Source organism: Platalea leucorodia (genome assembly GCF_965183815.1).
Source record: "Platalea leucorodia genome assembly, chromosome: 13".
NCBI lineage: Eukaryota > Metazoa > Chordata > Aves > Pelecaniformes > Threskiornithidae > Platalea > Platalea leucorodia.
In genome coordinates, this window is record NC_138835.1 from 6,267,500 (window position 1) to 6,280,752 (window position 13,253).

At 47.6% G+C, this 13,253-nt stretch overlaps 1 protein-coding gene across 1 annotated transcript; it reads left to right on the plus strand.

The window, feature by feature from the left end:
- Nucleotides 1-691: 691 nt before the first annotated feature.
- On the plus strand, nt 692-4,231 carry ANKRD60 (ankyrin repeat domain 60; the record flags this gene model as incomplete). Its single annotated transcript, XM_082325685.1, is given in 4 exon segments — nt 692-774; nt 776-861; nt 1,708-1,913; nt 3,917-4,231. Coding segments are annotated over 4 exon segments (690 nt in total).
- Between the last annotated feature and the right edge of the window lie 9,022 nt (nt 4,232-13,253).

A 13,253-nucleotide genomic window follows, 5' to 3' on the forward strand; every position in this document is an offset into this window, starting at 1 on the left:
TGCTGCAGTCAGCCTTTTGGCTGTTGCAGACACTCACTGGCTGCTCCATCCTGTGCGCTAGAACTTCTGCCAACTGCTGCAAGAGAATACCTGACCTCCCCTCGCGATTCTCTGCAGGGTTTTAGCTGAAGCAAAAGTGAGGAGAACAAACAGTCCCCGGTAAAGCCTACCCGCACGCTTTGAGTTAGGGCACGAGACCCCTACATCGTGAGCTGGAAACACAAACAGCCGCATGCTCTTTTTATTACACGTTAGATTAAACGTGTAGATTGAGATCTAGGCTTTTAACAAAGAAAACAGGAACATAAATTACAGGCAACTTTGGGTATTTACACAAGTTACTACTCTGTTCCTCCACTGCTTGTCTTCCCAGTAAGTTTATGTCATCCTAGTGAAAACCAAACGAAGGGCAGGAACAAAAACGTTCCTGTGGTGGTCTCTGGCGAGTTCAGCTGGGCTGCTACGTCGCACGTGCAGACTGTGCTGCTGTGATGTCAGCTCATGCTGCTGAGGTACTGTAATGTGCTTATGATACACGGGCATCTATACATGGAGGGCTTTGATACACGGGGAATGTCGAGGGGAGGGAGGAATTACTGCTGGATTCAGACCCCTGTCCTTACAACGATACCAAGCTTTTCCTAAGAGCCAAGTCTCTCAAACTTTTCCTGGTCAGGAACTGCTTCAGCGTATGCCTTCCTGGCCCCTGCGCACCTTGAGCGTCCAGCTCCGTCTAGCTGGAACTGGTGAGATCTTTTCACTGCCTCAATGCCAAAATGACTCTGAAGAAGCTGAAGTCCCATTTCGAATTCTTGGCTGGGATCCCCCTTCATTTCCCGTGGCTTCGGTACCTGGGTGAAGGTGAGAACCTGGAACCTCTGGGGTTCTTGGAGGTTAGTCCTAGTACCTCTTTACCTGCCGGTTATGGCTACGTTTAGGTTCCGGGTGAAGGTCAGGGTTCGGCTTTCCTCTTTGTACTGTACTGCACTTGGATTTCAGCTCTTCACGCTTAACTTTGCTTCCTGCTCCTTAAAGGTAACGGTCTGCTCAACAGGCTCTCCTTAGGTTAGCGATTGCAAATGCTGACCTCTCAGTTCCTGCTCAGCCTTGCCAGCAGCCGCTGCCAGTGCCCGGCTGGCTCACCTCAGCCTAGAGCAGCTCTCGCCAGGCCCTGGCTGACCTCTGCGCGCTGGAGTTGCGTGGAGCAGAGGGGGTTTTTCCCCTTTACATCAGCTGAACGTGTGGCGCTGGAGTACTTGGCTTTGGAGGTAACAAGCGGAGATGGCCATTGAAACGTGTTTAAACCTGCTATTTAAAACAAAACAACTCCCTATTCTTTGCTTTCTCAGATCAAACAAACTTGCTGCTTTCTTTTTAGAATAAAGACACCACGCGTGTATGGATACAGAAGTATTTTTCTCCTACGGGCTTGGTACTTAGCACAGCAGCTGTAGCTTTCTGTGGGTTCCAACCGCGTTATCCCAAGGGCACCGTACTGTAGCCTTCTCTGGGCTGGGAGTGTATCTGTGTTTTCACAGCTTTAGCACAACGGGACCCGAGGTCTCCTTGGTGCGTTACGACAGCAAAATCGGAGAACACCAGCATGGCTAAAAGAATTCAGTCACCATCTAACTTTTTTTAAGCTGGTCGTTGTCTTCTCTGAGTGTATGTTGACTTGCTTTGCTTTGCTTTCCTAACTCCCTGTAGCAGATCTGCCAGATGAGTCTGCGTTTAAGGACAATGACATCGTCCCTGGTGGAACGATTACGATGCGTGTCTGGCGACGAGGTGGCTGGGGGCATCTTGTGGCAGCTGCTGCAAAGGGAGAGACCCTGGAGGTTGATGTCGTTACTTCGGTGAACGGGTGGGGTGCTGCACGCCGAAGGGCTAAAAGCCTATTGCTGAAGGTCCGGGTACTCTCACAAAGCAAGCCTTCACAGAGCAAACGCTGGAGAAGTCTTTAACGGGAGAGACTTGCCATAGAAACTACGTAGGTTTGTTGTACTGGCAACAGCTCACAGTGAAAATGGGAATTTCAAGGGGGCTGGTAATCCAAAGCCAAGGAGTCAATCCCTACTGCAGGCTGTTCAGTTTGGAAATAAGATTTCTTTTTGCTGTTAGTAGTAAACAGTGCATACACTCGGAGTGCAAGTTCTTTTCACTGTTTTATAACTTTTGGTAGCACTGATGTGAGTATACTTCCAGCTTACTTTTCTTGTCCCTGCTTATCCTGATGTCCAAAAAAAGTTTGCAGTTTGTATTCAGCTGCCTGCCACTTTACCTGTCTGATGTGTTCTCAACAAAAGACACTTAATCCCAGAGTTTTTCATATAGATAGGAGAAATAATACATAGTATGTAAACAAGGCCTTTTTCTTAGTTGTCTTAAAACATCACTAGGAGATTGAGATTATCTGTTCTTGGGTATTCCAGCGAGGCTGAGTGACTTGGCTGCTGTTACGAGAATAAGAGGCAAAAACTCTGTTTCGTAGTCCGTCCTCGGGCCGTACTGGCTCCAGAGTGGGAATGGGCCTCGGTCCATGACGGTACCAAAGTCAGGAATCGGAAGACGTTCCCTCTCTCATCCGCTCTGTCTGGTGCTCGCTTACGGACCCTCTTGCGCTTGCGATCCTGTTGAGTCTGATGAGTAAGAAAGCTTTGACTTCTATAGAACAAATGGTTTCTGTGGCGCTTTGATAGAGGGCATGCTGCTCTCCTGATTTAGGACTGAAACGCTGTCTCAGCAGAAACACGAGATGCTCTAGCTGATTTGTACTAAACCTCCAGGCCTGAACAGATGTGGTCATGAAATATCCTTTGGCATCCTTCGTAAAGAGCCAGCTTCCCCGGCCAAATCCCAGCCTGGCCAATCACACTCTGTGCCTCTGCGTTTCCCCGGCCACCGCGAGCGGCTACCGCAGGGGCCTCCGCTTCCTTTCGTTAGCCGTTGTGTGCGGCGCGGTTCCCTGGCGAGCAGCTGTCCTGCCTCGTGCCACACATGGCTCGCCTTTCGGTATGGAGCAAATTGGGCTTTGGGGTGGTTTTTTTTGGTTTGGTTTGGTTTTTTTTCATGTTTTGAGTTCCCTGTGTATTAAAGATTCTTCCTCCTCAGTGTAGAGCAGGAAACAGAAGGATGTGCCATCAAAGGCAAATGGTCTCCTTTGAAAGGAAAGGTGTATGGGCGTAAGAGCCCATACACAGCTTGTTGACGCTGTCGATTTTCAAATGAAAAAAAATTTCTTTTCAAGAAATAACTGTACAGCTGTTCTAATAACGTGCTTCCACTTACTAGATGAGAAAACCATGGTGTACTGTGGAAGATGTAGCCCAACGTGGAAATGGTTTCTCAGGAAGAACAGCAGCATGAGGCACCTGAAAATCGTTCCTAAGAGGCCTCAGCAGCACTTCAGAACTGACGTGTTTGGCTTTATTACAAAAAAAAAAAAAAAAGCATTCCTTCTGGAAAAGAATGTGATACAGGACTGTTTCCTGAGGCAGCTTAGGTTTATGAGTTGTCTGCTGGAATTAAGGCCCAAAGTCTCGCCTAGCTGCTAAGGAACCTGGGCTCACGTGGCCGGAGCTGGCTGTCCTCGTCCTCCTTCCCCAGAAACTCGGGGCCGTTACCAACAAGCGTAAGAGAGGGGCGGGGATCACAAAGAGAACCAGCTTCTGTAAGATTTTGTGGTGCTTAATAACTAAAGGAAGACCCAAATTAATGTTCCCTCCAAGGGATGGCCATGAATAAACATCATTAGATGGCAGAGAACCAGGATGGGGCAGAAGAATAAGCACCAAGCAGGTATTATTTAGCTGATCTTGAGTGATTTATGCCATGTGCGAGCATCCCCCAAGTACGGATACGAGACTTTGTTCATACCTAAAAAGAATCGGACTGCTCTCTTGAAAGGGACTGAAAGGTGTGTGTTCACCCGGCGGCCGGCCCGTCTGCGGGCACCGGGCCGTGCGCGGAGCTGCTGGGACCGGAGCAGAAGGAACGGGTAGCGCGCCGAGCCTCCCGGGCACTGTTTGTTGCCAGCCACAGAGGCCGTGTTGAAGCTGCCGAGTTTCTCCTGAGACACGGTAATAGACTTCGACAGAAGAATTCCTACCTGGCGGTAACTGCGCAGCACTCCACCTTCCTGCTCACCCAGGCCATAGGAGTTTACCCAAATGGCCTCACATATTCTGTGTTTGAGGTGGAGAATGTATTCAGCCTCTCGGTTCTGATGTAGACTTGGAGACAATAAAAACTGCTGTTCTTGCTAAGCGTAATGACTTTGGTGTTAGAGAAATTCAGACTGGAAAACAAGATTTCTGATTTGTACTTCCCTCTTTGAGTCTCATTCATTTATTGCTGTTTTCTTATCTAGAAACGCTCAGTTTTTATCAGTCCCGTGCAGTGCTTTATCAGCCACTGAAATACAAGAAGAGCTGTGAGCACAAGTTCTATGGCTCTGACATTTGGGCTTTTTTGTTGCTTTGCAACTAAATAAGCCGCCTTTCCCCGGAAATCTGCAGCTGCGCAATGGGCAGTCCTTTGGGTCGGCTGAGCTCGCTTGCCTGTCCTGAATGGAAGGACGTTTGTGGATGAAAGGACATTTGTTAGTCACTTTTTTTAATCACTGGAAGTGGGTGCTGGGGAGGAAATCCCCCCCTGCCTGCGGGCGCTCCCTTCAGGCCGGGCTCCTGAGCCTGGCCGCCTCCCGGTTTGTCCCTCTTCAAGGGCATGGTCCTCTCCCAGTAAGCGAGAGCTCCCAGTACAAAAGTAATGGCAGTGCCCAGCTGCGGCAAAGCTAGCAGCGTTCCCCTGAAGGGAGCAGGGTCTCCAATTGGGGGTGAGCTTAGGGCAGGAGCGTTTGTTCACCAGACAGGTTTGTGAAAGCCGCTGATGAGATGTGACTAAAACTGCATCTGCTGTCAGGAAGAAAGTGGTGCGCTGTGGCCCGCAGGTGGCATCGCCTCCTTTCCCATGCCTCCTCGCACGCGGACGCTCTATGATTTTTTGCAGGTGCGGATTTGCCACCTAAAACCCGGCTGGGAAGGCCTGCCCTTCGCGTCGCCGCTGTCGCGGGCCAGCGTCACCGCGCTGACCGGCGCCTTGGCCGGGGGCTTGGCCCGGGCAGCGAGGGGCAGATTGCGGGGAGCCCTGCGGGGAGCCCTGCCCGCCTGCGGGGCCGGAGCGGAGGCACCGGGGTTCGCTTCCAGCGGAGGAAGGGGTCCCCTGGCGCCGTGCCACCCTCCGGCGCTGTGACTCCGGCCTCGCAGCAGGCGTCTGCTCCCACGTCCTAAAATACACAGGGACTGACTTGGCTCTGGCAAATTTCAAGGGACGGTCAGTAACTTTCCCAGAGACCCGCGCTTCTAATACAGGTCACTGGGTGGGATTTGCAGGTTTTAGTTATGAAATAAGCTCGTGTACTGGTGATGCTGCGGCTAAGATGACAACTAGCTTGACAGCGCAGCTCTCAAACACGGCCTTAATTTGTAGCTTAAGTATTTACAACGCCGTTCCCTAGCCAAACCGGCCATTTAGTTAACAGGGTTTGTAGGAGAGCTCGCGCCTGTCTGCGAGTTCTCTTTGGAATCCTCCTTGCTAGGGCCGTTTCCTCAGAGCTGGCAACAGACCAGGGCGGTGTAGTTTAATGGGTATTTCAGGGGACTGGAAATCCCTAGATCTTTAATCCAGTTCTGGCCCTGACTGGCTTTATTGCCTCTGGCAGATCAGTTAAGGGCTATTTTATAAGTAGGGCAGTTTGTCTGCCACGGAAGGGTGCAGGGAAAGTTGATGTGCATGTAAGAGGCTAATTATGATTGCCCAGTGCTTGCTTAGTGTCTCCAATGTTTTAAGCTTCGGGGCTTTGGAGGCTGGGGTTTCCTGAAGCCGGTGATGGGGTGAAGGGACTTGCCCATCTGCTTTCAAAGTTTCTTAGTATCCCAGACTCTTTAGATGCTTTAAAAATAAAACTACTACTTACAGTCTCTTCAGGCCTCTATAAGCAGAAGGAAGCTGAGCTGCTGGGCTGTTTCCTGAGGGCTTATTAAGGACTCAGTGCTCAATCTTGAGCAGTTTCCATCGCTTCGCTTAAAGAGACATTTTTCGAAAGAGCTCAGCACTCAGCTTCCAACGATCCGCAGAAGAGGTGGTTCGCAGTGGGAGCCCAGCGCTTGGGAGAGCTGGGCCCGCTGCCTTGTCGCTTGCAGAGCCCCACGCACAGCTGGGAGACTACAAATAACTAACACGAGGTGTTCTTGTTTCCTCGTGTCAGGGCAGTTTCTTTAACTGATTGCTGCATAAATATCCAGGTAATTAGGGAATTTTGTCCTCGATAGTTCAGTTTGGGTTCCAGATCAGGGCCTGGGAGGAGCCATATCCAGAACGCGATAAAAATCAGCGTCCTGTGGTGCAGCATTGTCTTCTATGGATCGGTGAAATGCGGATCAGAAAGATGCAGGCTGCGAACATGGATACCTTTAGTTTATATCCCTTAAGGGAGAGATCGTGGCTAATGATGTGGATTAAGGATTGACTGGAATGCTCTGCTCCCAGCTTTGCGTTGTGTGCTCCGAATGAATGGAGGCAAGTCACACGGACCTGGTCCTGCAGGAAGGGCTGCAGAGCAGGAGCTTGTAGTACCCAAGCAAAGGTGCCCTGTATTCCAGGAAAAAAAACAGGGGATCTGAATAACGTTCCCCTGTACGCTTCTTGTCAGGTAGTCCCAGACAGAAATATGGAGCGTCGCTCAGAGTGAGCCCAGCAAGCGTGACGTGGCCGGTACCCCGGCTCAGAGGCAGAGTTCTGTCTGTCCGGGGAATTGTTTCCCTGTGCGCACAACTCTCAGCTTCCTGGAAGTAAGTCCCTCAGCCTGGTTTCTGTGTTAGTGAAGTTAAAACGCTAACGTGGAATGCTTCAAAAATGCAGCTGCATCCCCGAAACGCTTGCCTGCCTCATTGGGGGTGGGGGGTTGGGTGGATGCCTAGCCTGAGAGCAGGGCTTTGCGCCGTCCTTGGATGTTCCCTGCCACCGGACTATGTGCTGTTCTGAGAACAGCGTGCGTGAACCAGGAATGGAGACGGAGAAATGGAAAATACAGGAGAGCAAGCTAAGAAAAATATCCCTTTACTTCAGTTTTTTTTGTAAACTGTAAAACTGTGATTGTTTTACTTCTTTGTTGCAATTGCTTTCCTTTCCTTGAGTTTAAAAGGTCACAGCCTAAAGGGAAAATCCCTGGTCGCTGTTTTGAATCGCCTGAAGTTACACAGCCGGAGTCGCAGGAGTCGCAGGAGAGGGCTGCGGGACAGCGGCCCCTCCGGAGCCGTCGGCAGAGCGCGTGTGCCCTCGTCCTCTGCTCCGTGTAGTGTTCACCAGTCCTGGGTGAAAAAGCTCTGTTTGCTTTTCCTGAGCCACATCTTCTCAGTTGCATCCAGCTGTGAAGATAATCTACCCAGTCTTCCAAAGGCAGCGGCCCTGTATTCCTTCTGTTCTACAAATTGCTATTTGTACTTAAAGTCCCTCAAATCTAAGATGATAAATAACTCTTATCTTTCAATTCCTTATTTTAATTAAGTAGTAAAGCAAGGTCCAGAACCTCAGGCTATGTACCTTGGATGAAGGACCACTTCTGAAGCCCGTCACTGCCATTCTGGAGGACACAGCAATGCTCACCCACGCCGACATCGGGCTGAACAGATGAGCGCAGAATTCCTTCGGTTTGAGGGGACGTGTTCATGGTGTCGTTTAAACAAAGTTCTCTTGAACAGGTTTTACGCTGATTATTAATTCTAGGTGACTTAAATATATTGTTGTTAACCGCTTAGGAGAATGAGAAGATCACGAATTTTATCAAAGGGATCAGTAGACAAGATACAAAAAGATGGTGCTTCTGGCATTTTGCTGAGCAGCTGAATATTGCAAGCAGGATTATACAGAAAAGTCCTTAGAAATCCTTTCTTCTTTCTTCCTATTGTCTGTCTAGACTGTCTAATCTGTGCCCAAGCTTCTAGAAACGGAGAGAGGATTTGTAGTTGCTTTTAGACATTATGCAGCATGCTGCATAGCTCTGGGAAAGAACGGCGAATGTCATATGGAGAGAACTGGGTGACCGCAGGACAAGGCATCCAGGAGCGGCAGGAAATGATGCAGTATGCCGTCGCGTAGTTAGGGGCAAATATCGGGTAGGTTTTGCTGGAAGCTGGAGACTCATCCTTTGGAAAGAACAGGACAGAAGTCACCGACGTGTTGCAGCTGGGAAATGGATTGGTGTGCACCAATCCAAAGTTGTATTGGGGCAAATTAGAAGAGAATTAACATCTGGGTGCGACAAGCCCTGGGACAGCGTGTGCTGTTCTGGTTAGGTGAAAAAGGTGAACTCAAGGTAGAAGAGACCCCTAAGTTAACCAGGCGAAAGGAGAGAATTCCTCTTCCTGAGAGGGCCGGGAGAGTAGGGCACAGCCAACAGAAAGGACCGTGCACGGACAGTATTGCTCCTTATCTAAGACGATAAATGTCAGGGAGGTAAATAAGCTATTTACAAAGCTATTTAACCTGAAGGAAAGTGCTGGGATAGTAAGACCAGAAATCAGACTGCGTTTTGCAGCTTTTGTTAGGGAGGAGTGGGGCAAAGAGACCTAACCGAACGCCTGTGCCTTTAAGAATGCTGTTGTGTAGTATAATGGTCTGGAAAACTGTTTGGGCTGCATGGCAGCATGGCTGGATGCTGATTTTATTTGTGGCAACGTTGTATTTGTTGCTTAAGGTTTCTATTCCAAAGAATAAAAATCAGATGTAGACAAAGCAGACAATATTGCCTGTCTTACAGCAACCAGCTATGCTGTAGTGCGCACCAGACATAAACATCAGGGGAGACAGCAGACTGAGATGCAGAGCTCAGACAGGAACGTGACTGTTGAGGAGGCTGAGGCTCTGGATTCCTGAAATCCCCGCTCAGCTCTGCTGCTGCTTCATATACGATCTTGAGAACTTGATTTCTGGTTTATACAGTATCAGAAATCCCTGCAAATGTTGTTTCTCTATTGCACTGGTGTGCAGAAGTCTCTTTCTAGAAGGGAAGCTGCAATAACAACCGTTTCAAAGGAAGGAAACAAACAGGCAAACAAACGATTTGTGCATTTTGCATTGCAACTATTACTTTCTCTTCTCCATGCTGCAGCACAGGGCAAGGGTCAGTCTCCAGAAGACTTTAGCGAGGACTTGTTAATGAACTTTGGGTTCCTCGGATAAAGAAACAGGGAGATCATTATGGAGAAGAAAATGCACTAAAAATGCCTTGAGTTTAATTATGCCCAGGGCAGGACAAACGTCACAACTGTCGCCTAATATTAAGAAATCCAAAGCAACTCTTTTGGAAGGACTGTGGTTCCCTTGGATGCAAAAGGCAGTAACTTAAATAAAGATGACAAGCACAGGAATAATTCATCACACTTCCTTATCGTTATCAGCTCCCCGCCTCTCCCTGCCCGGGCAGCCTCCCGGTATCGCTCACAGCCATCGCGCTGGCTGCTCTTCCCCCAGAGCCTGGAGAACGCGAAGGCTCAGCAGGCCCGAAACAGTGACTGCTGCTGTTTAGAAAGTCACTGTAGCCAGGGAGAGCCTTGGATGTCTCCGAACTGTCACCTTTGATACTTTCAAACATCAGTGAAATGCTCCCCAAACGTTTCCCCTTTCTCTAGAAATGTTTCTAATTTCACCTGAGTTACACCCCAGACTTGCTTAGTTTACTTTGTCCCACCAAGCTCCTGCTGCAGAAGAGAAAGGCTTGGTGCTGTTGCCAAAAGTGAATGCTACGAATGGATGTATCTATACCGGAGTAGAAGGATAGCAGAGTCTATGCTGCAGCATTAATTTTCAGGCATTTTGCTGCTTCGTATCCCAAGCCCGCAGGCGAATGATGCGTCTGCCTGTGCAACGTGTGGATCCCACCCGCTGGACCCAGAGCTGTGCTTCGCTTTAGGCAGCAGACAAGCCTCTCCCTCCGCTCCCGGTTCACAGCCCTGAAACTTCTTTGGTATTAACGTCCCTTTCAGTGAAGACAGAGAGGTCATTTCTTTTAAAACGTGCCATTTATTGATGGAACTTCCACACCTGGGGGGACATGGGCCCCTCTAGACTCAGGCAACACCTGAGTAGAGTTTTGTGCTCACGTGTTTTATCAACACTCCTGGAAGCCTAACACCACTGTTGATCTAGTCTCACCTGTGAAATACAGCCTCCAGCAGACACCCCTACGGAAACCGAATGTTGAAACTCGAGAGCAAAGACCTGTGATTACTTTGGCATTGCACAAATAACTTGTTAGCTCAGTGAATTTTTAAATAGAGAAAAGAGCAAGCTTGTTGTTATACCTGTTCCATATTTATCAATAGACAACAGTAGTGCACAACGCTGTGGCAATCATTACATTCATTTCTTAAAGTGAATCAGATGAACAGAAATTGTTAAATGCCAGAGTACAATATAGCTTGTAAAACCCAACAGACATCAGGAAACTTGTACTGATTGGGCTCTTAGATGTTGTTTTCCTCTTGCTTAGGAAAGAGAATTGTAGTCAGCTTGCAATCTCCCTGACATTGTTCATGAAGGAAGCAGACAAAAAGTACCAATGAAACAGAAGGGCTGCAATTTAGTTAATTTTATGCAAACCACAATCAGCATTCAAACTGGGAGTTACCAAGCAGAAATGTATTGATAGAGAAGCCAAAATATTCTCTGTGCATAAATGGTGAAATATTAAAACAAAATTTCAAAGAGACTCCCGGGACTCATAGAAGATGCAAGGGTGAAGTTTGACACTATCGAAGGCAAGAGGAGTTCAGTGAGGCCATGGTTTAATCCCTGACGCTCTAAGCCATGCCTCTGTACGGTGTGAACGCCTGCCGCTCTGGTGTGACAGAAGACCTTGTATCAGTGAGGAAAAAGAGCAACAACTTTTTCAGAAGAGCGACTAGAAGAGAGATGGTTGCAAAGGATCTATGCTAGGGAGAGGATGGAGAGGGAAGAGCAATAAGGAGGGTAGTAAAGGACAAAGAGAAGTGGAAAGAACTGCAAATCAGCTGGAGAATGGCATTATGAAGGTGACAGCTATGCAGGGATCTGCTTTCTAGTCCTGGAGATCCTCAAACTGATGATGGTGGACATTTATGTCCCATTTTGCATTTTACTTGGCATGATAGGCTCCTGTTAGCATTGAAGTTAATTAAGTGGACACAAAATATTTTCGTACAGAACAGTGTGCACTCCTCTTTCCCAAACTTCATGCACCCCACTGAAATTTCTGATTAATCAGTCTTTGTGCCTCAAATCCCAGAAGGCTCCGGTCCAGTGTGCATAGTCTCTCTCTGCCTATAGCAGAACCTCTGTATGCATGCTTTTCTGCCTTCATTTTTTGAATTTGCAATGTTCCTTGAGTTGTAACCACCAACTGTGTTCAAAGACAACCAGAAGCCGGTTGTGAACCGTGTCTGAGGATCATGCTGACCATTAACATTTAGAAAGGATAGCGGTTTGCAGAGGGAAGCCAAAAGCTATTCACTTTCTAGCATGCTTCCAGCATCCCGTTTAGGTTGGTTTAATGCCTAACCTAGGCTGCAATTGAGGTTAGTGCTTCGGTTTTCCTTCAAGTTCCAGTTCTCCATACACTCTTCTGTTTGCAACATTTGCTTGACATAACCGTCTGGTATGGTTTGATGGTGTTTTGCTAGAATTCCTGTGTGTACCGAAGCTAATAAAGGAACTGTAAACTCAGAAAGCCCATCTTAAAATATGGTCCTACTGGCTTGGGATAAGGAACACAGAGATTCCTTGTCCAAGCCTCTTCTGTGGAATTTGTGACGCTATTTCAATTCCTTTGGTTTCCAGTAACCAACCAACCACTGGGGTCAAGCAAAAGGCAAGGTATAAAAATTCATCACTATGAGCCTCCTCACCTATAAGCTGGCCATATGTTAGAGGAATGATCTGGACTATAGCAGTTGTCTTATATCTCTTGATGAGTGTTTGTATGCATAACTCAAATGTGTGTGTGTGTTTGAATTCCAGCTTGTATTGATTGAATTGGTCCCTGATAATAAACAGTATAAATAAATCAGATGGGAGTTAAAACATTGATGTGCTGTATGGGAGGGAAAAATTAAATTCGGTGCAGTGACCTTGAGCAGAACGTAATTTCAAAAGTGCCTTAAATATGCTGATGACATAAAATAAGGCCGAGGAAGTTGGAGGGGCAGGAGGGTAGGGGACAGAGGAACAAAACAAACTCATTCAAAATGATTTGGATTTACCAGGATTACAGGCAGATAAGTGGCTTATGCAGTTTATTGTGGGAAGTGTGAGGTAATGAGGCCAGGGACCAAAAGTAATCAGACTCCAGTCGGAGCGAGAGCAGTGCGGAATACAGATCAGAGCATGGCAAAAAGGGCACATGCAGCACCGGGGGAAGTCGCGTCTAAGGTGGATCGCTGTCTCGATGCTGCTCTTCTTACAGAGCTCAGCTCTACAGCTGCGCTCGCTGCATGGCTGAGAAATGGCTGGTCCTGCCAAAGAGGTTCCTGTTCAGCACTGTCAGGCCATGAGCTGGCTTGTAAATGAGAGCTGGGTTTAACATGATCTTTCTCTTTGAAGATCTCCAAATACAGTTGTACCTCTTTCTGGGAGCAAACCAAGTAAAGCAAAGAGGAAGACGGAGGGAACATAGCCATGCTAGCATGAATTAGAAGGACAGAGTCAGGCCTTATCTACTGGTGTAAAAACATGCAGGAATCCTTTCATGCTGGTTTGACCAAGCAAAAATCCTTCAGATGCTCTAAGATGCGTGGCTGCTAGTTGCAGATAAATAGAGGAGAATCCAGTTTCTGATGTTACAGGAAACACGATCTGTAACTGAGCTGCCCAATCGTCCCTCACACTAACTTCAGACTAGAAAAATTAAAAAATGTATTTTTTCGGACTAACGAGCACCCTGCTGGGCCACAGTAAAGCAAAGAGAAACTGGTGAATCTTTCCAGTTGGCTAATCTGGAGGTAGATTCCATGGTTTTGAAAGTACTTGTTTTCTTCTGGTTTTCTTTCCTTCTTTTTAGTTCTAATGTCTATTTTCATTTTTCAAATGTTTCATTTGTCTCCTAAATTGTAAGTTTTAGATTTTTCTCAGTTGTGGCCAAGTAGCTTTTGAAACCCAATCAAAAGCAGAAATAATAAAAGGAGAGCTCTCTGCATTGAAGTCTGTTGATGTCCTCGCAGCTT